The sequence below is a fragment of the Plectropomus leopardus genome, chromosome 13 (assembly GCF_008729295.1).
Source record: "Plectropomus leopardus isolate mb chromosome 13, YSFRI_Pleo_2.0, whole genome shotgun sequence".
Taxonomy (NCBI): Eukaryota; Metazoa; Chordata; class Actinopteri; order Perciformes; family Serranidae; genus Plectropomus; species Plectropomus leopardus.
In genome coordinates, this window is record NC_056475.1 from 31,352,222 (window position 1) to 31,380,188 (window position 27,967).

The 27,967-nt window shown below is 41.8% G+C and overlaps 1 protein-coding gene across 2 annotated transcripts in view; it reads left to right on the top strand.

Annotated features, from left to right (window-relative positions):
• Positions 1-27,967, top strand: part of arhgap32b (Rho GTPase activating protein 32b) — a 157,780-nt gene that overhangs the window by 87,118 nt on the left and 42,695 nt on the right. For both annotated transcript variants that reach the window (XM_042498778.1, XM_042498779.1), the window contains exons 6-10: positions 16,669-16,755; positions 21,712-21,849; positions 25,826-25,918; positions 26,918-27,040; positions 27,475-27,552. In XM_042498778.1, coding sequence (XP_042354712.1) covers positions 16,669-16,755; positions 21,712-21,849; positions 25,826-25,918; positions 26,918-27,040; positions 27,475-27,552 — 519 coding nt within the window. The remainder of the gene's footprint in view (positions 1-16,668; positions 16,756-21,711; positions 21,850-25,825; positions 25,919-26,917; positions 27,041-27,474; positions 27,553-27,967) is intronic.

The window sequence follows — 27,967 nt, forward strand, 5'->3', positions numbered from 1 at the left end:
CTCTCTCTCTCTCTCTCTCTCTCTTCCTCTCTCTTCCTCTCTCTCTTCCTCTCTCTCTCTCTCTCTCTCTGTTTAAATCCCATTGCGCTCCTTGCTCTCCTACTGGATTCATTCTTATAGCTTTAGTAATGATTTTTAGATGTAGCTCCCTCACACCTACCCTCTTTAGCNTCTCTCGCTCTCTCTCTCTCTCTCACTCGCTCTGTCTCTCTCCCTCTCTCTCTCTCTCTCTCTCTCTCTCTCTTCCTCTCTCTTCCTCTCTCTCTTCCTCTCTCTCTCTCTCTCTCTCTGTTTAAATCCCATTGCGCTCCTTGCTCTCCTACTGGATTCATTCTTATAGCTTTAGTAATGATTTTTAGATGTAGCTCCTTCACACATACCCTCTTTAGCTCTGATGTAGTGCAGCAAGTGCAGTAAGGCCCACAGGCAGTCCTGCACTCAAACCCCTCTCGTTCTGCAGTCTGACAGAAATACCACAGCATGACAAAAGTGTCATAGGAAACTAGACATTATTGGGCTTTTTCATAATTCTTCACCAAGGACGATGTTGTTGAGTCAAAAAAATTATGCATACTGTAGATTTTCTTTTAGCTTCTTTGCAGCTTTGACTACAGTCTGTCATGTCATGGTGTCCTGTTCCTCTGGCGGTCCATCACCAGCTCAGTGGTTTTGCTGACACTGAGCTTCAGGTGATTGTCCTTGCACCATGTGAAGAAGCTCTCCATCAGTCCTCTGTACTCCTCTACAGAAATAGTCTCATGTTTTTAGTCATAGGGGTGGCTGTGGCTCAGAGGTAGAGTGGGTCTCCTCTTATCGGAATGTCAGGGGTTCAATCCCCAGCTCCTCCGGGCAACATGTCAAAGTATCCTTGGGCAAGATACTGAATCCCAAATTGCTCCGGTTGCTGCGTCGTCAGAGTGTGTGTGTGTGAATGATTACTGAGTAGCAGGTGGCACCTTATACAGTAGCCTTGGCCACCAGTGTGTGAATGTGACATGTAGTGTTAAAGCACTTTGAGTGGTCAATAAGACTAGAAAAGCACTATAATAAAACATGTCAATTAAGTGATAACTTCCATTTGCCAAAAAATGCACTTAGTGCCTTTTTATCAGAGTCTTCACTACATATACTGTTTGAGTCTGGACAGGCATGGATGCAAACTGCAGCTTGACTGGTTGGCGGACGCACACAACAGCAAGGTTGGGATTCTTTTTTATGCCTCCACACCAGCAACAGCCATGGCCAGAGGCATTATGTTTGCCCATCCACCTGTCCCTTCCTTTGAAGGCAATATCTTAAGAACATCTTAAGGGAATACCTTAAAATTTGGCACAAATGTCCACTTGGACTCAATGATGAACTCTTTAGAATTTGGTGGTCAAAGGTCACTGTCATGTCTGTCCCATTCAGCTGAACAAGGTATCTCAAGAAGGCCTAGAGAGAAATTCCTCAAACATGACACAAATGTTCACTTGGATGCAAGAATTAACTGATTAGATTGTGATTGTGATTAGGTGGCTGAGTGGATAAAGCAGGCGCCCCATGAATGAAGGCAGTGTCCTTGCCACAGCGGCCTCTGGTTAGACTCCCGCTCGAGGCCCTTTGCTGCATATCGTCCGCTCTCTCTCTCTCTCTCCCCCTTTCACGCTATTAATCTGTCCTTTCTAATAAAGGCTAAAATGCAAAAAAATATTCTTATATCAGGTCAAGGTCCCTGTGACCTCAACAAACATGTTTTTCGCCATAACTGAAGAATTCATATGCTAACAAAAGCTCACACAAATGTCTAGAAGGATAAAATAGTGAAGTGATAACATTTTATATCCAAAAGGTCGAAGGTCAACTGCACTGTGAAATTATCATGTTTTCTGTCCATGAATAACTCAGGAACAGTAAGGGAGACATTTAGTCAGATACTAAACTGGTGACACTAATCTGTAAACTGTGCTGATTGTAGAGATCTTCTGTGCTGTTGGGAGAAGATGTGTGTGAAGCATCCATGTTTTCACAGACATGGATGTAAACTAGAACTGCAACTCAGGGCACCTGGTGGCTCAGCAGATAGAGCAGACACCCATGTATAGAGGCTGTGTCCTCACTCAGCAGCCCCAGGTTCAACTCCAGCCTCAGCCCTTTGCTGCATGTCACACTTGTGCTGTCCTACCAATTAAAAGCAAAAAACACCCCCAAAAAAACTGTAACTGCAACTTAACTGGTTCGCAAAGGCATACAATCACAAGGCAATGATTCTTTTTTTTTTCTTTTATTCGATTTCTCATGGGTTACTAGTAGCTGTCATGTTTAATGCAGTTGATTCCAAAGATCAAATTGGAGTCAGAGTCATGGTCATTCATCTTTCCAGGTGCGTCGTCATTTTTGCAGTTAACAATAATATCATTTGATGAGGGATTTTGCATTTTGCATTGGAGGCTCAAATTTCAGCTGTGGTTCCATTTCCCTGGAATACATGTGACCTGCACACATGTGATTTGTGATAAATCAGTCCAACCTGCCACTCGCACAGCAGGGCAGAGAGCTGGATGAACTGGGTCATCATTGGATTATCATGATATTCATCAAGCAGAGACGAAGCAGAAAATGATTTGATGCGCTGCTTCGGCAGCCTGTACGACCAGACATCCCAGCTCACCGAGGGAACGCTCACAGCTCATCCTGATCAGTGCTTTTCAGAAACACTGGGATTTATTTGGCTCAGTGGTGACTGGTTAAAAATAAACAGATTGCTACACGTCTGTAATTGTTTGGTAGCAGGTGTGGTTAGAGGAACATTTCTGAAGTTGTGATTAGAGTCACTTAAGGACTGAAGGTTGCAGCAATGAAAGTAAGTAAATGAGTTTGCAATCAAATTCAAACCTGATGTTTGTTTTCTTCTCCTGCTGTTAGATCTCTTTTAGTTTTACCGAGGAACACAAACACACACACGCATGTCTTTCAGGCAGCACAGGGAGGGACTTAGTGAAGTCCCTGCAGCTCTGTGTCCTTGTGGCCTCTCTTGGCTCCCACATGTCCTCCTCAGAGAGGCTGGCTGTTTGCTTGGATTTCCATTCTCCTCTCCAGCAATAGGTCTTTTTAATCCATCTCATGTGTGGATGGCACATATGAAGTCATCACAGCTGATGCAACCTACACTTTTCTTTCCTTTTCTGTTTGTTTGAGGTATTTGGCTGCAACCAGAGAGCAGGTCCTTTGGCAGAGGGGAGGCTAAGGTTGTATTTTTGGTGACTCTATTTCTACTTTGCAAGTGTGGTAGACTGCGAGCGAGCACACGCTGTGGTTATTTATTGTGGGGTGAATTTTTAAATGTAGAGTTTGGTGGCTGAGAGTTGAAGTAGCTTCCCTTTTTTTGCTGAGTTTGCAAAGCTTCAGTTATCGACACACAATTGAATGTGCTTTGAAGTGAATTGCCTGGATGTCCTTTGACTCTCTATTAATTGTCTTCTTGCAAGAGCTGCAGATTTCCTCAGAGGAGCACTTTCAGTAAAATCCCAATGTGCGAAAGAACACAGAGAGAGAGGAGTGCACATGTGGAAGGAAAGAAAACTGCTCTCCTGCAAGTGCAGTCCTTCCCTTTTTTTCTGTTACCTCCTGCCCTCTTCTTCTCCTCTTCTTCTCCTTTGCTTCTTTTTTTTCCCTCCATCCCTGCCCTTTGTCCTGGGAGTGTACCAACCAGAGAGGGGGAAGAGGAGGAGAGAAGGGGGAGGGGTGAGCCAGCATGTCAGACAGGGGAGAGGAGGGAAGAGGGAGAGAATAGCATGTGGCGGAGGGACAGAGAAAGCAGAGCGTGAGGCCAGCAGAAGAACAAGACTCAAAGAAAAAAGCTTTTTTTCTCTTTTGTTTTTTTGGCATCTGCTCGTTCCCTCCCATTATGACTTGCTGCTAATAAAATTGGGTGCTAAAGTTCTGTTGGGTGCCAGCCATCAGAGAAAAGAAGCCAACTAGAGAAAGAAGAGGAGAAAATCAGGATGGGGCATGAGAATGGTAGGATGGGCAAGAGGGCAAAATGGAGGAGATGAAAGCAGTCCTGTTGAGGAATCCATCAATTTACCACCTCCTCTCCTCCACCAGCACCACCACCACCACTGCTGCTGCTGCTGCTAATATTGTTGCCTCCCGCCTCCTGTCTCTGAATCGCACACGGGGAGAGCTTACACTGAATGTGAAAGAAAGTGGAGAGCTGACATTTATGTCCTGCTGAGGGGAATTTTGTCCTGCACCAACGAAACAGGACTCTGCAAGAAGGGATGTACATTCTCACACAGTCTCTCACAGAGAAATAGAGACTGGGGACAGGTGGAGTGTTGAGGAGGGGCAAACTCTGAGCTTGGAGCTGCACAGCACAAAGGGAAGTGTATGAACTAAAACAAAACCAGACTTAAACTACTGTGAGTACAAAGTGTCTCTCTGTCTTTTCGAATGTAGTATTTGGCTCTTTTCTTTATTTTTCTGCTGCTGCTCTGCAGTGATCGCAGCGCTTCCCCCTTGTCCTTGTGTGCCTGCAGGACTCATCAGAATTGCTGTGTCCAAAATATGGCTCTTGGATTTGTCTTTTTTTCCTGTGCAGAAACCTTTGTTAGAGGAACAGAGCAATGTCTCCTCTTTCTTTGAAAATGACCACCATGGATGGGATTTTCTTGCTTTTGGGAGTGTAATGAGCCAGCTTCTGATATAAACAAGAAGAAAATGCAGAGCACCCATTGATGTGTTTTTTTTTTTCTAATATGATCGTATACAGCTTGAGGAAAGTTATCATTTTAAAATTCCAGTAATTTTGCCAGTTGATCTCTGTTGGAGTAGTTGTATTGCCTTTTCATTGTTGGCATACTGCAGACTCTTACCCTATAAAACCTGAGCAATTTGGCTTGATTTCTTTTTTTTTTAAAAAAAAGGGAAGAAGGCAATAAATGAAGAAATGACTCCCAAATGAGCAAGAAATTAGTAAAAAGTACAAGAAAATTTCCATAAATTTGAAAAAAAGAAAAATTGCTTAAAATTATAATAATTTTCCAACAAAATTTTAAAATATGTAATTATGATAAAATATAGTTATTCCCTAGCCTTTTATCAGTGTTTACAGACATTTTTTACCAAGCTTGCTTTTTTTTTCAAGTATATTTTTTAAATGTATTAATTTCTCGCAGTTTGAGTAACATTTATTAACTAGTAGCTCGTTGCCTTTTTTCCGTGTTTTTTAAACAAATCACACCAATTTGCTCAAAGTTCAAAGATTCAAATGTGAAAGGTGTCTGAAAGCAGCACAAAGAAAGTGATGTTGCCCCAGGTTTCAAAAGGCTTAAAGCCAGTGCACCCAGAACAGCTCATTCTTTCAGATATTTAGTTTTTTCTCCCTCTAATATTCTGGTGTGTGTATAGTTATGAAAATCCAGTTTGCCCGGGAGTGGCCAGATCACAGCCCCCTTTGCTGTTTAGCTTTGCAGGGGCCACGGGGACAGTGTGTGCTAGTGCAACACAGGTTGGATTGAAATCAAATTATAATGTGGTGTGTTTCATTGCAGAAGACAGGCCTGGAATAGAGGACAACCTGTCTAGCAGGCCACTCAGTTTGGGTGCACTGGATCTGGCAGTGGGTCTCAGCACAAGTTGTAATTTGGATAAACTCCTGGCCGCAGGCAGAGACACTTGCTGAAATGGTGAAGCTGTCAAGCTGAGCAGATAGTGTTTGTATCTAGTGTCTTACACTCACTCTTAAAATAATGTTTCCGCAAGCACTAACATTAGAACGGTTATAAAAAAGCATCTGGGAGCCAATTACAGTAAACTTCCTCACTAGCATGCTTATTCAGGAAATGTCATGTTTAATATCTAAAGGCTCAGTCAGCAGATGGACAGTTGACAGTCTGTTTGGAATATGTTTAAACCTATTTTAATCTCACAATATGATAAGTGTCTTCCTGCAATGTGTCAACAGACTGGACCTATCCATGTTGGTACTTTGATGATACATGCATTGTGTGATTTTGTGAGGTTTAGACTACTGATATCATAAAAAATAATCAAATTAAATCCTGCAGGGGAAAAAATAATGATGTCTCATCCGCCTCTTGAACTGACTGCAGTAGCTAAAAGAAAGTTTGTCTGAGAAGTTCATGATGTGCTCACATCTTAAGATATTTGTTGCGCGCTGGAAGCTGTTCTTACCACAGTCCTTCTGATGTTTTGGCTGATGCTTACACATACTACCCAGATGTTTGCGAATTTGCAAATCCTAGGATAGTGAAGGAATTATGCTGCCTTTAGCCTGGTATTCAATGTGTGGTTTTGGGCTGTCCTAGATAAAAGATAACCATTGCGAAAGAAACGTGGCAATATCTTTTGCCATAGCTCTAAAATGGCGGCCCTACGTCGCACAGTGAGAGAGGTTCAGGGATGGCCGTTATAAACACTTTTGTGTTCAAAGACAGTGTGAGAAATTTGGGGTCAGCATCTCACAGTGTAACTGCTGTTCCAACCTACGTCTACTAACCAACCAATAGAAATTCAGCATGAAATGATTCATGTCAGTAGGTGCTATGCCTGGCGATAGATTTGCTGTTAACTACGCGTATGCATGATGGCTGCCATGTCCCCCTGCATCGGTGGCATCAAGTAGCAGAAAGCACGTGAGACACATACTCCCCAGGCTTGATTTAGAAGCCTCACATAACATTGACGTCGTTGCTGTTGCCTTTTTTGCCTGGATCTCAGCATTAATATGATAGTAACCTCTCACGAGTGTTGCCAAACACAGCCGGACACATACACAGCTGGACACATATGCAAACACAAGGGTTAATAGCACGTACAGTATATCTCCAGCCTAACATTAAATGGTAGTGAATGCTAAATCTTAGGAGATGCTAATAAATGATTACTATAAGCTCTCGTTGCAAAATTAGCATGCCAGGATGGCCTCTTTTCCCCAGTAATGAACACATCCACATTCTCCTCTACGTCCCCTTTAGACTTCGTGACACATTCAACTAAAACACAAGAAACTTGTGCTCCAGAAAAGAATAAGCACTCAATGAAGATCCTAGGGTCACTGATCAGCAATTATGACTTAAATATAAAGGCCAGAGAGCAGTAATAGAAAAGAAAGAAAGAGGAAGCAGAGCCAGGGTGGCAGGTCTGAACGGACTAAAAACCAACCCCGCCGGATCCGGCTGAAAGCTCTGCCACCTCCCCCTCCTCCCCGTCACACGGACTGGGATTTCAACTGAGCACAAGAAACTTGTGCCCCAGAAATATACACACTAAAGAAACTAGGGTCACCAATCAGCTATTATGGCTTAAATATAAAGGTCAGAGAGCAGTTAAGACTAACGCATCTTTGGGGTCATCAGGTAGGAACATCTTTTCATCAGTGTTTCACCTAGTTGGTCCCACAACACCTCCAGGAAGCGAGGCAGTGAACTCTGGCATCCCAAAGCCACTCCCCTAGTGCCAGGTGTCACTGCTCCTATGCAGCCCAAACAGTCCTGCCACCTTCAACAGACCCAGGCTCCATTTATGCAAGCTCCAGGTAGTGGCAGTACCACCTGGCTATCACAGATACAAGGCTAAGCTAAACCACTACAAAGCTATCACAGTTACAAGGCTAAACTACCCTTAAATATGGCTATCACAGATACAAGGCTAAGGCTAAGCTATGCTAGCAACGCTAGCTAGGCTAGTTATCACATGGCTATCACAGCCCAAACAGCAATGCCACCTTCAGTTGGCCCAGGCTGTGTTTATGCGAGCTCCTGTTAGTGACCATGCTGATGCTACCCTCACTAGCACATGCATCACACTTGCCTTACAGTTTGAGTTTGTGCAAGCTTCAGGTAGTGACAGTACCACATGGCTATCACAGATGCAAGGCTATGCTACTACTTGGCTACCACAGATACAAAGCTAGGCTAACACATGGCTATCCCCCAGGAGGCTAAACTGAGCTAGCTAAGCTAGCTAGGCTGGCTATCACATGGATATCACAGCACAGACAGCAATACCACCTTCAACAGACCCAGGCTCCATTTATGCAAGCTCCAGGTAGTGACTGTGCCAATGCTACCTTCCCTAGCACATGTATCACAATTGCCAATATACTACAACTCAATCAACAAACACACATAATTGGACGGCAGCATGGTCTCACACAAAGAGACATAAACAGGCCACTCCCACTCCTAAATACCCTCACACTTCCTGTATTTTCTCCTGAGAGGACTGATTGGTGGATCTCTCCATCTGATCTCAAGGAGTTGTCCATTCAGTGGGTCCCCCTGCTGGTCCCCAACTTCCATTGTTTCTCCTAATCCAAATCCACTGACTGGATTTAACTGCCTCATCTGACATTTCCCTCACTGTCTTCCTCAAACTCTGTCCCCTTACTCCCAGTTCCCCCAGGAGAGAGGTAGCTGATCCAGCCACAAATCCCCTACATCCCACGTCAACTGGGCAAACCCTAGCTTTCCATCCTTTCCCCTCAGCTTCTGCCTGTAAGTCTGTGTACCTCAGTTTCTTCCTTTCATAGGCTTCTTTCACTGAAGCTTCCCAAAGGACTGTTAGCTCAATGAAATAAACAATCCGTTGACTCACCGACCACAGCACTATGTCAGGCCTCAAATTAGTACAGACTATTTCCTGGGGAATAACAAGCTTTCCTCCCAAATCTACCTGCATTTCTCAGTCACAAACTCCTTCCAGGCGACCACACCCCTGCCTCCTCCCTAACTTACTGCCTCTATGTTTCTCCCCCTTATGAACAAACTGGACATCTACACTCTTTTTTAAAACCTCCTGAATTCACGTGTCTTCTCCTCTTTATACCTGCAGCTAAGCTTCTCAACACCTGATTATGTCGCCACGTGTACCGGCCCTGTGATAAACTAATTTTGCAGCTTGACATAATATGTGTTAAGGTTGCAGTACTTGAACACAATGGGCATGATGGGTTGACATTTACCTAGAGCGTCAAGTTGTGGGGTGTTGGCAACATATCATATATAGCCTCTATCAGAAATCTAATGTGGCTCTCCTCCATACTCCACAGGTCCCTCCAGCTCAGCTTCCTCCTCTCTACACTTTCCCAATTCAACCACTGACCCTGCTTACCCTGAGCCACTGCCTTAGCACCCCTTTCAGTCTCCTCCTGCCTACATACCTGTTCCACTACCAGCTTTCTTCTATCCTTGGGGCCTGCTGTATTCCACACCAGTTTGCCTGGCCCAAGCCCTAAGCCTCCCCAGCCAAATTGAACATTACTTACTATCTCTGCATGCCTAAGAGCAGCCTCTGCGTCCTGAACTGCCGCTCTTGGGTTCCATTTTCTCCCCTTGGATGGATTTGAACCACACTCCTAACTATTACATCCTTACTCCCGGCTAACAACAACTCTGCCCTAACCTTGGTGCGCTTAAACTCCTCTGTTAAGCTAGATACTAGCAGCTGAAGTATCCCTTTCCCATACAATGCCACACTACTTAGACACCTGGGAGCACCTAACCGCTTCCTTATATACGAGCTAACCAACCTTTCCATTCTCTCCCGACAGATACTGGGACTTCATAGATTGACAGTGGCCACATAAACCTAGGAAATAACCCAAACTGCAAAAACTACAACGTCAACTTTCCTGGGAGCCCTGACTTATCTATTCTATCCAGTCCTTCAGCGATATCTTTTCTAAATTGCACACCTGCTCAACATCAGTCCAATCCACATTGTACCACCTACTTAAGCTATTCACTGACTTTTCCCTAATTGTTGGAATTTTCATATCATCTATGATAAATTTCCTAGCATTTAATTTCCCTCTACATAATGAAATACTTCTAGACTTACTTGACTTGATTTTCATGCTGGCCCACCTCTCTTATAGCCTCTTTGTACATGGCACCGTTCTAGTCACTAGTGTCATGTCATCCATGTAAGCCCTAATTGGTGGAAGACACATCCCATTGTGACATCTCTCTCCACCTGCAACCCACTTGGATGCCCTAATAATTACTTCCATTGCCATTGTAAATACCAATGGTGAAATTGTACATCCTGCCATAATATCTGTCTCTAGCCTCTGCCAGTCTGTTGTGAAATCTGCCGTGCTTATACATAATCTAATGTCCTGAAAATATGCTTTCACTAAGTTGACAACTATTCCTGGCAGATACTCAAAAGCACTCCAAATAAGGCTGTGTGGCACTGAACCAAACACGTTAGCCAGATCTAAAAATACTACATGCAAGTCTCTTTTCTCCCTTTTGCCTGACTGAATCTGGTGCCAGATCATGCTAGTATGCTCTAAGCACCCTGAAAAACCTGGTATCCCCGCCTTCTGCACTGTCGAGTCTATTAATCCATTCCTTTCTAAGTACCCAGCTAATCTTTGCGCTACTACACTAAAGAAAATCATCCGGAACTGTCTAGGATCTTAGGACTCCTTCTCCTTAGGGATGAAGACACTCCCTGCCCTACGCCATGCTCTTGGGATAATTTGTTTCTCCCAAACTATTTTTAGATGTTTCCACAAAAAGTTAAGGATGTCAGGTGCACTTTTATAAACCCGGTAGGGGACTCCATTAGGCCCTGGGGCCGAAGAAGCCTTTGCACGCCGAACCACCCCCTGAACTTCTTTCCACCTAGATGGCCTAACATCCAACTCCTGACTTATCTCTCCTAATGGAGGCATATCAAGTCGAAGACCTACATTCCTATTCTCCTCTAAGTCTGAATAAGTCTTTCTCAAATATTCTTCATCCTCTAGCCTTGTTGCCTTAAGTTGCCCCCCTTTTTCCTGATTAAACAAACCTTTCGCAAATTTAAAGGGGTCCCTAAAAAAAGATGTCCTTGCATATTCTTTCTCCTCTTTTTCCAAAGATGCTCTGCCCTTGTAAGTGGTGCTATCCAGTCCCTCAACTCCTCTTGCAAAACACTGTTTCCATCCCTCTCTTTGTCTGTAGCCTTTTTCCAGTTTTCTTAACTGTCTCCTTTCCTTAACTAACTTCTCTATTTCACCTTGCCGTCCAGACCTGCCTACCTGTACTCTCTTTCCCCTCTTTCTGTCATGCACCACGAATCTCTCTCCACCATATGAGTAAATCACATCTCCCATCTTTTCTAACCTCTCAACCACATTTCCTCTAAGCCCGCTTAAGATTACCAACAAGTCACTGTTAACCGTCTCCCACTCTTTACCATCATTTGCCCTTGGCCATCTTTCTCTAGCCTTCTGCTCCATGGTTCTCTCTTTGGCTGGCCTGCTGACCTCAGTGTCATTTACATCCCCTCTCACTACCTCCTCCTCCTCAGGGGCAGTGTTACTGATATCCTGCGAACTGTGGTTTTCTACTTGCCACTGGACATCACCCAACTGACTCAACTGACTTCTTAAAAAGTACTGATCGATGCAGCCACTCTGCCCTTCCTCTGCTAAACACCTCTTCCTTCCTTGATGAGTTTTAAGGCCTCTGATTGATGTTACTTTCTGCCAGCCACAAGGACAAACCTGAAGCATCTTGCCCACTATTGTACTACCTTTTACCTCCGCAGATGAGCTCACCTTACCCCGAATGTGGCTAGTTTTAACCCTAGCGGATAGGTCCGTACCCCTATCCCACACTGAGTCACGTATCCGATGCACAGTCATGTCTGTTCTGATGTTGTGATGTCTCACTGACTCTTGGGGTATTTTTCCTATGTTGGCTGTAGCTTATTGTGGTTGTAGAAAGGCTACTACACCTCACCACTACCGGCGTGGGTTGCTAGCCCATGTCAGCACCTTTGGGGTCTTTCCCTCCTGCCAGCTGTCTTTCCAAGCGGTCACATGGTCTTTCCCTAGATGTCACTGTAGTGAGGCTCAATTCATGTGTTTACATTTATCTGTCACCACTGCAGCGACATGACGCATGCTCTTGGCTTTTTGTTCTTGTGTATTGACGTCAAAAAATGTAACTGGACAGTACTTGTATAGAGCTTTTCTAGTCATATTGACCACTCAAAGCGCTTTCACACTACAAATGTATGTTGTAGCCTGCAATTCAGTAGGTGTTGTCATCATAAATCCATGTTAAAACTTGACAGCTGCTTATAATAAACTTTTTTGATTATTAACTTTATTTATATAGCACCTTTTATACAAGACATGCAACACGGAGTACTCTACATCATAAGCACTGAGGGCTTCACGTGAAAACAGACAGAATGAATATAAAACAGACCAGAAAGGCAATTCAATATGAAAGGACATACAAAAACAGTTTAAAACTAAAATTAAGTGATTTTACATTTATCGTCTGTAAGTGGTGGTTATTTGAGATCCTGTTAACTGAAATCTCAGAAGACAATTTATTTTGGCACCTTTTAGGCCTCTGACAACAATCAGCCTTTAATTCCTGTTGGACAAAGAAGACTCACCAAAAGATATTGATTAACTGAAAAAAAGCATCTTTCAGCTTATCCAGAACGTCTTCCCAAGAGTTGACCTCGCTGCAGTGTTGTCTGTGATAAGCATGGCCCTCAGCTGCCCCAGAATCCACCACCCAGTCAGGCCACTGTAGATCAAACGGAACTCACCAGTCTTTCTCCCTCAAATCTACTATATAGCAAAACCATAGATCTTAAAATCTTAAATCTTAGAATATTAAAATCATCAAATCATGAGATCATAAAATTGCAAAACCATAAATCATGAAATTAAGTAAAAAGAAAAATTTTGGTGCAAGGATGTGGAGCTGAATATCTTTAAAGCTGAACAGGTGTAATCCATTATTGTAAAAACATTCCAGATGAACATGTGGAATACAGGTTTTAATGCTGCTTTTAGTCTGTCGTACAGTGCAGCTTTAAAGGTTTGCTACATTCTTCTGCTCAGTCTGTACCCAGAGTACGGTCTGCGCTCCCATGGTGTGGCACAATTAATGACCGAATGGTGTATAATAAATGAATGTGTGGGAAACTTGACTATGTATGTTTTATGTCTTAGTTTGTTACAGCAGCAGTGATCCCAGTGAATTATAACTATAACTCATCTCCTCATTCACAGGTGGTCTCTGGGCAGCTGTCCTTTTTATTGACTATAGGTCCAAACCCTTAAATGTGGGTTGCTTTAGGCTTACATTTGTTTTTATTGCTTTTGCTGGCTGCTCCGTCACAAGAATGGCTTTTGCTTCACTGGCGTGCAAAAGATTTCTGTGTTGCTCGCTGCTGATACTGAACAACAGAGAGGTAATTAAGTCATCTGCTGTCATACTAGTTTGTGTCTGTGAAAAGAGACACAGTCACAGAAAAGGGCATTGTTGTTCTATGAAGGCTCTATTTAACACAGCTCCTGTAGGAACAACTGTCTTTAAATCAAGCCCTCTCTAATGGGAACAAAAACACTTCCATGTGTTTCTTTCCCCTCACTGGCACCATGACATCGCTGAGACAATATCTGTTTAGTGGACCTTGGGAGCACATAAATACCTCCGCTCTCAGTTTTTATATGAAAACAGAAAAAGTTTCTTTTGTCTGAACAATCACATGCAGATTTAATATAAAAAGCTGAAGCAAACTGAAGAGAAAACAAAAGCATTATCAAAGCAGTTGTGTGAGAGAGAGGTGACTGACATTTACTGAACATGTACAAACCTAAAGAGCTCTGAGAAACAGAGAGAAACACGTTTAGAGCACTGAGGGACTGCCAGACTCAGTTTCAGTGGCACTGAACAATATTACCATTGTTTCTGATGCAGACTCCCCCTTACTTGGAACTATGTGCCAATGTGCAGAGAGCTTACCGCACCTGGCTACAGGATGTGCTACATCATATCTTTGTAACGTCCTCTGCTGTTGCAAGCTCAGTAGAGAAAACTGTGCTCAAAAAAGGAAAACACACTTAATGACATGTAATTCTCAAAACTATGTAGGCTCATCGTTGTGTTGTACACATGGTTGGGAAGGAGACATGTTACTCAAAAAAGTACTTTACTTTTATAAAACTCGGCTGTATCTATAACAGAAAAACACAAATACTTTTGAAACTTGTGCCGCATGACTAAAGAAAACAGAGGAAAATGGCACTTTTGCTGAAGAAGTAAAAAACCTACAGCTACCAAAATGCACTGCACTGCACCAGACCAATAAATGCTCCCACTGGTGGGTGATGTAATCCAAGCTCGTATATGGGAAACAATGCTGGCCAGCCAGCAAGAAACAGTTAAACAGTGAGCTAAAACATGTTTCTGAAAACATTTGACGCAGGAAATATGCAACTCAGTATCAGAATCTTGGTTTGTATTTGATCAACACTACTTAGTTTGGCTGTTTGATCTGTTTTTTCGTCCTCTGTTTTTACTGTAGAAGGCAGCATGGCGGCCACTTCCTGTTTGCAAACTCTCACTAGTACTGCCATATTTAGCTGTACTCTCACTAGTACAGCTAAATATGGCACTAAAATGTGCTTCTACAAACATTTTAGAAGAGAAATAGGCAGTGCAGTGACATAATCTTGACTTATATTTGATCAGCACTGCTTAGTTTTACCATTTGATCAGATTTGGGAGTTTTAGTTCCCTTTAATGACTTACATCCTGAACTTTTAAGATCCTGTAATGGTTTGCTCACACTGAATGCAAAGCTAATTTTTGCATCGTCTTACTTATTTTAGGAGTATTTTGCAAATGTAGAATATTCTCCCTGTGCTGACAGTTTTACTAGCTGACTAGCTGACTAACTGACAGAGGCAATGAACAGCTAACTTGGTTTGCAGCAAAGTACAACCACAATCTGCAGTATACATGAACAAGGCAGTAAAACAGACCTGATGGTTATTCTGAATCACAGTATGGCCTGTGTATTGAAACACCTCACTCTAGTAGTCCGAAAGGGTTCATTTAATTATTTTCTTATCGACAGACTAATAATTTAAGGTGTTTTTTAGTCTGACATGTTTCCCATCCTGCAGTCTTCCTCAGAGGAGTCACATGATGTTGTTTTGACGTGTCCTGTCAGCTGTTTTATACAGCTTTGGTTGTCCTGTCTGCTTCAGGACGACCACGCCCCCTGTTGTCCCACAGTTTCTTGAGGACAGCATCCCAGGTGTGGGACATGTATGGCCCCTCATCCTGATTTACTGTTCTCTGGGCCCTTTTCGGATCTAGATGGCCTCCCTAAACCATTGTAGGTGCTTTTTGTTCTCCCACCGACTTTTTGCAATTTGTGCTGTTTTGCAAATGAAAGTTTCTGTGATAGCACCCTGATCTTTCATTTAGCACCATCTCCTGAGCATTGCAGCAGGGTAGGTTCAGGAAGTCGCCCCCAAAGTGGGGAAACTTTTCTTGTGCTGCTATCAGATGCCTTTCACAACATTCAAACTCCTGAATCTTGAACATGTTGGTGTAGTTTTTTTCAGTAACATGGGAGAAAGGCAATGAGCAACTGGATAATAAATGTTCAACAAATTCCAAGCAGTCTTGTTTGCTTTGTTTTTAACTTTAACTTTATCTCTTTTGTCTGAATATCTTGTTAATTTTCGGATTATTTCTCCTTTTATTATTCATTGGCTTCTTCCCATGTTTTTAAAGGGTTAACAGTAATAAGTGTTGTAGCTTTACTCTCAGCAGTAGGAGATGGTTTTTTGTCCTAATCTTTTGCAGGTGTAGATTTATGTATCTGTTACATATGATTCTGTTTTTGTCTATGATTAATAATAATTGTAATAAACAAGGAAAAATGACAATGACAAGTCTTTAGATTGAGACTTTTATGTATTTTATGTTTAGGTTTGAGTTGTTTTTTCCTTGTAAGGAGGGCACACTGACTGAGATTTGCTCGTTAAAAACATCAGTGATGTTGTGGAGATGAAGCTGTGGAGGCAGCCTCTTCCTCCCACAGCTGTCCATATCATTGTGTTAGTGTTAAGTGCTCTCTACTAAGCAGCTGTAGTGGTGCCAGCACTTCAAGCGTCTTATTTCCTCATCTGTATTTCAATTATCAACATGTGGGCAATCAGCTCTGTTCCACTTGGAACTCATGAGCATAATCATCTTATACAGTATCCATTTATTTCCACTGTTTGTTTGAATGTGTCCCTCTTTTCTTTCACCTGTTTGGTGTTGCCCACTGTTTTTTATGTTGGTCAGTGCTGTGATAAACATCTGCCTTCCATTCTTGCTGGGATGTCAGAAAGAAAGATGTAGGTCTTCGAGATGTTTTCTCTGTGTAATAATATCTTGGACACCTGGAGTAAAGGTGATAGTGAAATCTAATATTCCTAACATTGCCTTTGAAGTAGCTGCAAATGTAATAAAAGAATTTCCCTACGCTGTTTGACAGCAGCTCATATTTATTTAAAATCTTGTGCCAGCACTTCATTGAAGCTACAGCATATTATATTATGACATTATGACTGAAGCAGTCATAGCTTTATCATTAAATTAAGAAAAAAAAAAACCTTCTCTTGCTTTGTTTTATGCACTGCTCCCTGCCTGACACATTTGGCAAACCTCAGGATGATAAACAGAGTATATGTTGTGGGTTTTGTGCACACTGGAGCTGTCCAATCAGGGGGATGTAATAGTGGAACTTTTGTGAAGTTGAAGATGTTAAATTTAGTTTTCTCAATCATCACTGTCTGAATCTAACTCTGTTCTTGAAATGACCAATGCTATCTTTCTCTGTGTCTTTCAGTTGTCCCTTGGGGATGAACAGTGTGAAGTGACGCGGAATGGCTGTGAGTCGAAGGAGCTGGTGTACTTAGTTCATATTTACTGCCAGGTAAGACTCCACTGGGTTTGATGGTGCAGTCATGCAGAAATACAGATACTGTACATACCTAACCTCCCACAGTATGCATACACTTAGATATAATTATACACAAACCCCCACACAGACTCCGCTTCCATCTGCAAACACACACACACACACACACACACACACACACACACACACACACACCCCCACCAACATTTGTAAAAATGTATTCATGCCTTCTACTTTTCTCCAAAACCTCGACACAAGTGAATTCCAACCCACAAATAATGGTTCAGTACAATCTGTTCAGATATCTAGTGCAGCTATCCCTGTGAGCGGAGCGCTCGCTCACATTCAGACATTTCTGAAACACCTAACTTATTGTTTCAAAAATCCAAGTTATGTCGGAATTTGGAAGTGAACTGAAAAGAGCGGTGGATGAATGCCAGGATGGGTGAGCAACTCTGAAGAATGTTCGTTGGAAAGGGCTCAGAGTGTAAAATCTTCAATCCCTTACAAACTGCTGTACATGTGATGCATATTTAAGGATATCATGTCAGCTGAATATTTTGGATTTAATGGTCATAATGATCTGTTGAAGAATAGGTTGCAATGTTTTCTGTTTTTAGTTGTCTTTGAGTCGTTATTATAAATCGAATTATTCATCGCAACAATTATTGGTGGCAGCGTTCACTAGGCTTCAGCTGTATATTATGTTTTGCATTGTTAAAAAAGTAATGTTCTCACACTTATTTTCCTTATCAAACAGAGAAATACAACTGTTCACCTTTAACTCATCATTAAACACACTTCATTCAAACTTGACTTGGTTACTCTTGTTAGTAATCTAGTTAGTAAGTCAACTGTTCCAATATTCACCAGCCCCAGTATGGTCCAAATAAATCCTAAAATTCACCGAGTTGGACGTAAAAAACATGCTGTTATTCCCCACTGTCTCACTCTGCCTGCAGGCCACCGGCTATTTACAGACCTGTTACTTCTCCCTCCACCACTAGGTGTCACTGTGTCTTTCAGCTCAGCTGCCTGCTCCACCAGTAGAGACCAGAGACTGTGCTCTGATGGTGCATGCTGTGCACCTCATACAATGAGTTTTATTGAAAGAGGAACACCTGTATTTATGACTGTATTGAAAAATATACTTTCAGGATTTCTAAATATTGTGGTATACCATAAAACTGTTATACCGCCCAAGCCTAGCGTCCATCACGTATCATTTTTCATTATTTTTGGCCTCATGGAGTGTTCCCTTTATTTGGCACTACTGTTTCCATGGTGATCTTCCTTTCACAGCTAGCTGTACATTCCTTTTTTAGTGTCACTGCAGAGGTCTTGTTGGCATTGAAAAAAAGTTGGCTTTAAGTTGGTCATCTTGAAAATTCTTTTTTAAGGAGGAATGTCAGAGTAAAGTTAATGCCAAATTATTTATGATAACATCACATAGTTTTGCAAGAAATTTGATGAACTCAAAACTGGGCATAGCCTTAAAGCAGAACACACATGCACACCAGCTGCTCAGAAGCTTTGCCCCAGCCTCCTCCAATGACATTTTTCATTCTGGTTTCATGCATTTCCCTCCACAGATCATATTCCATTTGCACGGCCTTGGCAATGCCACACAAGAATGTGGCTGTATACTTGGAAATTCCAACTTATTACAGCCATTGGAAAACTGCTAAATCTACACTAGTTCTATATGAAAGGGGGAAAACTGGCAAAGATTTGGACTTGAGTTCTGTAGTTGCAGCTTTAAACAGAGAAAGTAGCACGGCCTAGTGAGATTGGTTCAGTTCCACAGACCCAGAAAGGGGGGGGTAACTGGAAGCACCGTCTGAAAGTGGGGCAGGACAGCATAAAGAGTTCCCTGAGCCCTCCCAGCGTGTCTCTACCAGCCAGCACTTTTTAAACAGCACTAGAATCAGTGGGCTGAGTGGTGCACTGCAGTCCCAGTCGCACAAGCTCTGGCCTCGGTACAGACGGATCTTTCTAGGCCAAATCAAAGTGAAAGACTTTTTCCACCACTAGTCTCTCTCAGTGGGTTTTGTGGTTTGGAGCCTTGTCTTACTGGATGAAAAAGAAACAACAAATCCATGGAAGATTTTTTAAAAGAAAAGTTACATTTAATGTGGTGGATTGAGGGCAAAATTCTCTAGGTTTGCACTTGCACTGTTGGCATTTAATCACTGCGTTTTACAAGGAAGGGCTGAGTAAGCTGTTGATGTTCTTTGTTGTGAAGACATTTCCAGTATCAAAGTATGGAAGTCCACGAGAGAACTGATTGCCATTTTTATTTTTTATTTTTTGAGACTGTGCCATTGTATTAGAGGCATGAAAAGAGGGGTGTCTGTGGGGACAAAAACAGAACAGACAGTCCCAGAGAAAAAAATGAAACAGAAGAGTCACAGCAGTGTTGGTTGATAAAGGGTTTAGTGGTCTTTATGCTGATACAGAGCTGCTGCCTCCTCTTCTAATGTTTTCCACAAAGTTAACTACTGGCAACTATGTATTTGGTGTCAGTTTTGGTGTCTGGCACCTTAGCTGCCAAATGCTTTACTATGTTCATCAGCTAGTCACTAGCTCTGTCTGTTGTTTGGTGCTGAGCAGGTAGTATACAAAGCCTTTATAGAGTTTTTTCACCAACAGCCTTCTGCATGATGCAGATGAGAGCGGTGGGAGTTAACCAAAACGGTACAGCTGCGGGCTGTATAACTAAAACAATAAGTTGAAAAATGCAAAAATCCATCTGTCCAGGGTTTCATGATCTTGTAGGTGCAACAATACCTGCAAATTCAGGCAATCTCCATGAATTCTGCACAGCTTTGCAGTTTTGTCCAGTCACCACAATTTTACCACAAATTTGACCCATTTTATTGTACAGCTGTGCACAAGGTATTGATACGCTTTACCCCCCTCTCTCTTTCTCTGTTTATCATGAAAGTGCTGCTGCTCCTGTCACACATACCAGTGACAGGAATGATTATTTTACCCAAAAGATACTAACAGGTTTATTGACTGACTAGAGCCATTTTGGTGTCAATGTGAGAAGCACCAGAACACAAACGCTTGAGCCCCCCACTGTACATCCTGAATGGAGCCCTTTCCTGCAGCACAGAGCAGGTGAATTTTAACATCTTCCATATTGACAACACTTATCATATCAGATGCACAACAAGATTAAACAGACCAATTTAGAACACTGGACACAGATTATTGTACTGAGTAATTGTCTGAGTTTTGAGTCACTACAAAGTGTCACAACAGCTGTCAAGCTGTCCGTGGCACACTGGGCTCTCTCTCACCTGATGTTAAAGCTCCAGGGCACACAGTGTTTCTCTTCTGATGCTGATGCTGTTGGGGGTCAGGATCCCAGATCTTCCCTCACTAGATGGTAAAGCTATGAAGCGCACAGTGGTCTCTCTCATCTGTGTCTGCCTCATCTGTAAAGTAGCCTTTTCTTCCAGTCAATGACTGTCTTTACCATCAGATGAGCCCGTATCATCCTCATCGACCTCTCTGTATCTAACTTATTAAAGAAAGAAAACAAGACCAGCTAAGATTTTTTAAAATATTTGTTTATTTTAAGCCAGTATTGGCTCTGAAAATGCATCATATCATGATGTGCCTCCTATGTAATTGTAACTTAAAAAATAAAACCTCTTGTGATAGCAACACCTCAAAATATTGCAACTTGAATCGCAACTTTCTGCAAAATTAGGCATTTCAGGCCACAAAGATCACAAAAACAGCCTGCAAATCCCAGCGGGACTGTAAAACGCTCTGTAGAGCTTTAGATAATTATCTGCTGGTTTGTTACTACTGCAAATCGTCATGTGAGTCATTGTTGATATAAAAAGTATTGATTATTGTTACTTCAGGGTGGGAAGAGGTTATGCTGCTTGCATTGTTAGACTGCAGTAAATTGTTTAATCCTGTGTCATCCACACAGCAACTGCAGAGTATATTATGGCTTTGTATTGCCTACATGTAAACTGAAAACAACAGTGGGCCAAGAATAGACCCTTGGGAAACACAACAATTAATATGAGTAACGGAGTAACAAGAATGTGCCTTTACAGCTGAGAGACAGAAAAACATATGTTTTTCAGTGAGTAGAATAATAACATCTTACTTCTTACTTACTTCAATTTAGACCCTTACTTTTATTTGAACGTTTTTATTTATCCCTCCTGAAGAAGGTGATTCCTTAAAATACAGACAGTTTTCACACCTGACAGCTCAGCAGATGATGAAAAACTGAATGGCTCCAATATTGGCATTCAGCCTTTACAGACTCAACATTAAGACAGTTAAGGCAATGAGGCACTCCAGGTGTGGACTGGGGCTCTATGAACACGAGCAGCAACAGTGGTTTGGATGTTAAATACATTTTATGACCGATTACATTACGTTTCAGTAATATAGAGCTACATTGTACACCACTGCAGATCATTTCCAAAGCATTATGTAAGGGTGTTTTATTTTAAGTTTGATGAAGTACTTTTTTCTACCTTCCAAGAACCCACCTGCACTTCAATGCACCAAGCCAGAGGAGTCTTCAAAACCATCAGCTGGTTGATTATCATATTGTGTGGAAATGAATGGAAACCAATTGCTGCCTTGAAGTTAGAAAAATGCATTCATTAGGCTTAGAGACACTCTGTAGAAACACTTTGAGGCAATGAAAAATACACTGAATTTGTAGTAAGAGTAATAAGCATGGTCTTTAATTATGTCTTCTCTCCCAAACTGATCTGGACACCTGTCCTGAAATATTTTGCATGCTGTCACTGCCAATTCTAAAGTGGTAGATCTGGAGAAACAGTGATTGTGCTTTACCTCTTTCAATGTGCCTGTCCCATATATTCTATTGTTATGTTTATATTGTCTTCTAAGGGTCTATTAAACATTGTTTGTTTAATTTAAGAGATGGTTTTTTGGTTTTTTTTTGCTGTCGTTGTGAAGGGTCGAAGTTGGATTGTGAAGCGCAGCTATGAAGATTTTCGTGTCCTGGACAAACACCTCCACCTCTGCATCTATGACCGACGCTTCTCACAGCTGCCTGAGCTGCCTCGATTGGATAGTCTGACTGACCAATCAGAGGTAAGTGCTGAAAACACACTACTACTGAGTGTTTGGTTTTTTTCAACTGCAAACTGAAGCCTTCAGGGCTTGAATGCAGTAATCCAGTATGCAGCTCTGTTGGATTAAGATCCCATTTTCTTAACATTTTAACTTGAGATAAATCGTAGCCACAGGTAAAGGATTATTAACGGACCATTTCTTCACTATAGTATGCAGTATTAAATCTCTCACAGCTTTGTTTACACTCTCACAAAATCATCCAGGTCTTAGTCAACCCCTAAATTGAATAAATGGTTTTGTTTTCTGCCCATTTAAGATACAGGATGACAAGGTATCAGTTATCATGTGAAACCCGTCGCTGTGCTTTAAAATCCAATATGACCTACATGGCTTCTGTCTTTGAAATGCACAGTTTGGTATTTTGCCAGTTATTCCCTCGACAGCCACCCTGGGAAATGTATTCAGAGCCAGACGAAACCTATACCGTCAGAATGAGAATCTAAAAGGAATGCAGAGGTTGGGTATCAATTCGGACGGGTAAAACCAGTTTATTACTACGGGGTATTGTGTATGTGTATGTGTGTGTGTGTGTGTGTGTGTGTGTGTGTGTGTGTGTTTTCAGAATAATAGCTTTAAAAAGCTGCTTGCAGTACACCATCACACTTTGACTAAAGAACATTTACACCAAAGGCTTTCTGTATAATACCTTTGGAATGAAAGTAATGCCCACAGACATGTACCTAGACCATATATCTGTGTAGCATTTCCACCGCAGACAGTACTCTTACATGTGGGCAGGGTTGTCTTCACTCACTGCCCCATCTAGCTCTCGCTGTACATGTTTTTTGTCCAAGTGAGGACTGAAATATATGCAGTTCATATAATCCGTTAGCAGTTCAAAGAGATTTTTTAAACGCTTAAAGATCCACTCATTACTAAAAGTGTATGTCATCCAAGAGAGACAATAAAAACAGCTAGAGTGGTTGTCTTGAGCCTTATTCCAACTGCACAAAACACTAGCTAACATCTGGCTGTTAGCATCCCAGGTCAAATGGCTCTGCAGTAGTCACAGGTTTTTATCACCTCTGGCTCTGATCAGCAATAATGGAAACACAAAACCTGGGTGATCGCAATAATTTCATCTCTTTAATCACCGAAATGCAATGACATGCTGTCACAAGTTAACCTCTGTCTCCACCTAAGCAGTGTCAAATATTGATCCAAATTTGTGTACAGGGACTTTGACAGAGAGACTGAAGAGATATATAAAGACAAGTAATTGCTGAAAAGTTTTCACAGATCTCTGTCCATGCTGCTTTTTACTGTTAACCTGTTCTCCACCCTGTCCATGACATTGAATGAACACACCAAAACTATCCACACGCACACAGAGAAAGGCAGACTTGTCTGCTGCATGGCTGCAGTGCCCTGTACACAGCTCTGTTCTACTGGCAATGGGAATACACTCTATAGCCTATATTTAGTGGGTTTACCCTTATTTAAAAAAAAACACTTGCACAAGCTGATTTTGGTGGGAAAGGGGTACACATTGTCAACTCATGCCGGCCACCAGCCCAGTGAATGAAATTATTTTTTCTCATCGTCCAGCTGCTGCTAGAGGCTGCAGAACATCTTTTCATGTTATAGTCATAGTTAACTAATGCTAGTGCGAACAGTGGTTACAGCTTCAAATCAGCCACAGCTCAGCTCTGAGCACAGTGTGGATTCTCTATTGATTAATCTCTGGACTGCAGTGTTTCTAGGTCCACCTTTGAGTACAGGATCAGTGTGTTCGGTACCACAACAGAGGGCTGATGAAAAATGGAGATGATAAGGAACAGTTCTACTGGTACCATCCACAACTTTTTATTGTGGAAATGCAGAAAATGCGTACTGAACTCAGCTGAGCTGAACTGGCCTGCTAGTGAAAACGCAGTTCGAGTGCAGCATTACGCTGGCCATCAGGTCCCAGTAGTGAGCACTAATGGAGCTGCAGGTTTAGACACAAAGAGTTGAGCTGCTAAGGGCTACAGTTACTGTTCACCATTTCTTCTCAGTGAAGTTAATTGTCATCATTAAGTGAAATGTGCACGTTTGGCAGCAGAAACTATAAAACGTGATTTCGAGTGATGTGTCCTGCCGTGTCGAGGCTTCGAAGTGTGTGTCGAGTAATTCATTAATGTTTTTGTGAAGCGCGTATCGAGGCTTGTATCGATGACGTACGTGGTGACATTCGAAGCCTCAGGAGCCGGCCATACCATGTGACTGATTCATGAAATGGTTCGCAGGTTTGGCGTGCGATTCGAAAGATAAGGGACAACAAAACGAGACGGACCTCCACTGTCCCCTCACATTTTGTTGACTTTATTGTGCTTTTCTTTGCAATCTATTTGAGCTTATTAATGAATATATTATTGGTTTATTGGCATTATCATTTAAGCACAATTCAATTCATAGCTTCACGCACCAAAGCCATGTTGTCATTATAATCACTTTGCCTGTTTTACATTTATTGTCCACTTAATGGCACAGTAGAACAAATGAAGCACCGTGAAGCTTCAGCCCATCAGTGAACCAATTGGATGGAAAGCTTCAATGCTTTATGAAACTTCATCTCGCCATCACTAGTGATTTTCCTTATAACATGAAATCAAAGCTGCAAATGTCATTTCAGGTTTTACAATCATTAGGGATGCGGCGACGTAATCGATTACGTGAATACGTCGATTCACGTAACGTGGGTCGACACGTCGCACAGTTTCACACAGCGCGCGTAATGAGAGCTTGAGCAGCGCCAGGTGTGTTGTTTTTGTTTTGGCACTCATGTAACAAGTTAGAGCGTGCACACTGCCCGCCTGAGCAGTGCTCGTTAGGCGCATCTCTGCTGCGTGTCAGCTGCAGCACATCTAGAGAAACAGTGGCTCGCTGTTTTTTTACGCGTGACGCGTTTGTTGACTCTGTACCACTTTATACCGTAGTTTAAGTCTGTCACAGAGATGAGGAAATACAAAGATGTTTGTTTTACCTCAACTTTCTTGCTTCCCTTTCAAAACAAAAGCCCTCTGACTGTGTCTCTGTGGACAGAATGCCATCAGTTGCTGATACAATGCATTTAACACTTACAGGACAGGATTGTCAGCTGTGCAGGAGCTTGTATAACTTCATAAATGAGTGGAATATGTGCTTATAAATATGAAAATATAGCACTCATATCAGCAGGCAGAGGTATGCCTTAGGGCGCAGTTAAGGCTGATCTATTTTAATGCAGAAATAATGTACTATTTATAATTATTTCTGTTAGTGAAAAGTTATAGTTTTATTTAAATACCACTAATTTTACTGTAGGATGTTTTGTTGGACTGCTAGATTTGAGGTTTGTTACTGTAACAAAGAGTAACTGTTTTGTTAAGTGACTTGAATTTTACATTGTTTTATTTATTTTGCTGTTGGATTGCTAAATGTAGATTGCACTACATTCCTTTTACTTGAGTGAAAACAAGCTCTTGCATTTAATTTTATTTTGGAGAGACTTTATATCAGACTGTAAAACACAGATTATCGGTTAAGACTGGGCTATTTTTTGTTGGGGAATAATGCCCTGCAGTGTATGACAAGTTTTAAAATGTTATTTTTCAGTAAATTCGTTGTTATATTTATTGAGTAATAAAAAAAAAAGTTAGATCAATTTAAAAAATAATCAATAGATAAATTGATTAATCAAAAAATAATTAATAGATTAATCGATAAAAAAATAATCGTTAGGTGCAGCCCTAACTACCATGCAACTGTCCTCAGCTGTGTAATTAGCTGCCTCAGTCACTCAGGAAACACATAACAAAAAGGGCTAATGACTCTTAACGCTGATGATTAACAGTCACTGTAACAGTTAGTTTCAGTACTGAGTGTGTTGGTGGTGGATTATTGCACATAGTGAATGGGACTACCTGAAGTCAGTGGAATGACTCTAACTTTTCTGTGTTTTCTGCCATTTTAGTCAGTTTCCCAGATGTTGTTGGCTTACCTCTCCCGGCTCTCAGCCATCGCTGACAACAAGATCAACTGTGGGCCCGCCCTCACATGGATGGAGGTAAGTCAGTGTTGTCCTCTGGCGTTAAAGCTACTGCTGCTAACCTTTTGTTTTATTTGCTGAAACTGTCAATATATTCACACAGTGGTACATGAGACAGTCTATGAACTTTGTGTGAAGAAAAACAACCAATCAGAGCCGAGGAGTCTCAAACGCAGCTGTCAATCATATCAGTCACTGCTCGTGAGGTGCAGTCAAACTAGGCAGTGCTAAACAAACAACAAACAAAAAACTATCGAGATTCTGTCACTGTTTTGCCTATTTCTCTCCTTAAATGTTTGCAGAGATAGATTATAGTGTACTGTTCAGCTGTAAAATGAGAGAATTTGTGACCTGGCGCCATGTTGAAAAACAAGCGAGAATCTCCAAAGCCTTGCCCACTGGCTTAAGCAAACTTTCCCAGTCTGAAAAGACACATGGGGGGGGGGGGGTTATTTGTCCCCCTGAACTCTGGCCATCTTCTGATCGGTGATTTTGTGATTAGCTGCAGTATGACGTTGGGTTTCACCAAAAGTTGATTCAGTTTCAACTTTCCCTGCAGGCTGCTGTTTGTTTGTTTGTTTGTTTGTTTTTGTTTTTGCATCCCCTGTGGCCCCACTGCCACAGGTTAGACGCACTACTGTTTTTGCTGTGCCCCCTCATCTGGTGTGAATGCAGCCTAAGAATCTCGATGGACAAGAACTAAATATTTTCAGTGGATCTGTGAGCCTTTTCATCAAAACTCAATAAAAATATAAAATAAAATATTGATATGAGTTTCTGTAGCTACAGGATGATTATAGAAATATTACAGTGTTAATGTTAGCTTACTAAGTTTGTAGTAGATATCAGCTTCAGGCGACAGTAAAAAACTTGAATAAGCGGGTAGAAAAGAACTTGCTGCTTTTTATGACAGGACGATTATTTTGTCATGTTTCTGTATCTTTTCCATCAGTCATATGTTAGCCAAAGGCTGTGTCGGCTGAAGTGAAGTGTGAGTCTTGTTTGTGTGTGCGCTAGGTTGACAATAAGGGAAATCATCTGTTGGTTCATGAAGAGTCGTCCATCAACGTGCCAGCTATTGCTGCTGCCCACGTCATCAAGCGCTACATCGCCCAGGCTTCAGACGAGCTGTCCTTCGAGGTGACAACAACAACAGTACACACATACACACGCACACACACACACACACACACACACACACACACACACACACACAGTGTCTCTGTCTCTAAATATACTGAGATTGTATTGGAATTCCTCGCAGATATTTCATCATCTGTTGTTGACGGACAGAGATGAGGGAAAAAAAGGAAAAAGAACTGCAGGAGCAATGATGCTGTCTTTTAAATACAAATGATCTCTTTTGGTGTCACCATGAGCAAACTGAGCAGCTGAATTGGTTCATTTTTAGACATCAGCTCAGGACAAATCACTTAGCTCAGAACAATACAATTGCATTTGAAAGTTAAAGCATCACTTAATAATGCTTTAAATGTTAGCAATGGCTGATGTCTTCCATGGACAAAAGCTAAAGGGACAATCAGAAACATGCTCTGTCTTCCCTCTCTCTGCAGGTTGGTGACATTGTGTCAGTGATTGACATGCCCCCTAAGGAAGACACCACATGGTGGAGGGGCAAGCACGGCTTTCAGGTACGCATCTCACTAAACACTTTGCAGGCTGGTGGCAAAGACACACACACCCACACACACATTTGATCTCCCTCTGTCTTTTCCTCTGGCTGTAAACTTTCGATTTATACTTGAGGTGTTTCAAGGACAAGGAAAGAACTTTGCTTTGTGAGGCAGATTTCAAATATTCAGAGTTTGTTGAAAGACAAAGCGAGATACAAATCCTCTTTCCTGAGAAGCTTTTGAGCAGATTACATGGTGTGTGCCACCCCCTGTAACACTCAACTCATTCAAACTCCCACTTCAGCACAGTCCTGAAACACACTGAAAATTGTGCTGTTTAGAGCTTCTGTTTCAGTCTCAGTTCTGCCAGTTTCAGCTCTCAGGATTATGGAGTCTAAACATGTTATGTCTTTACAGTACTCATTTAGTTTTC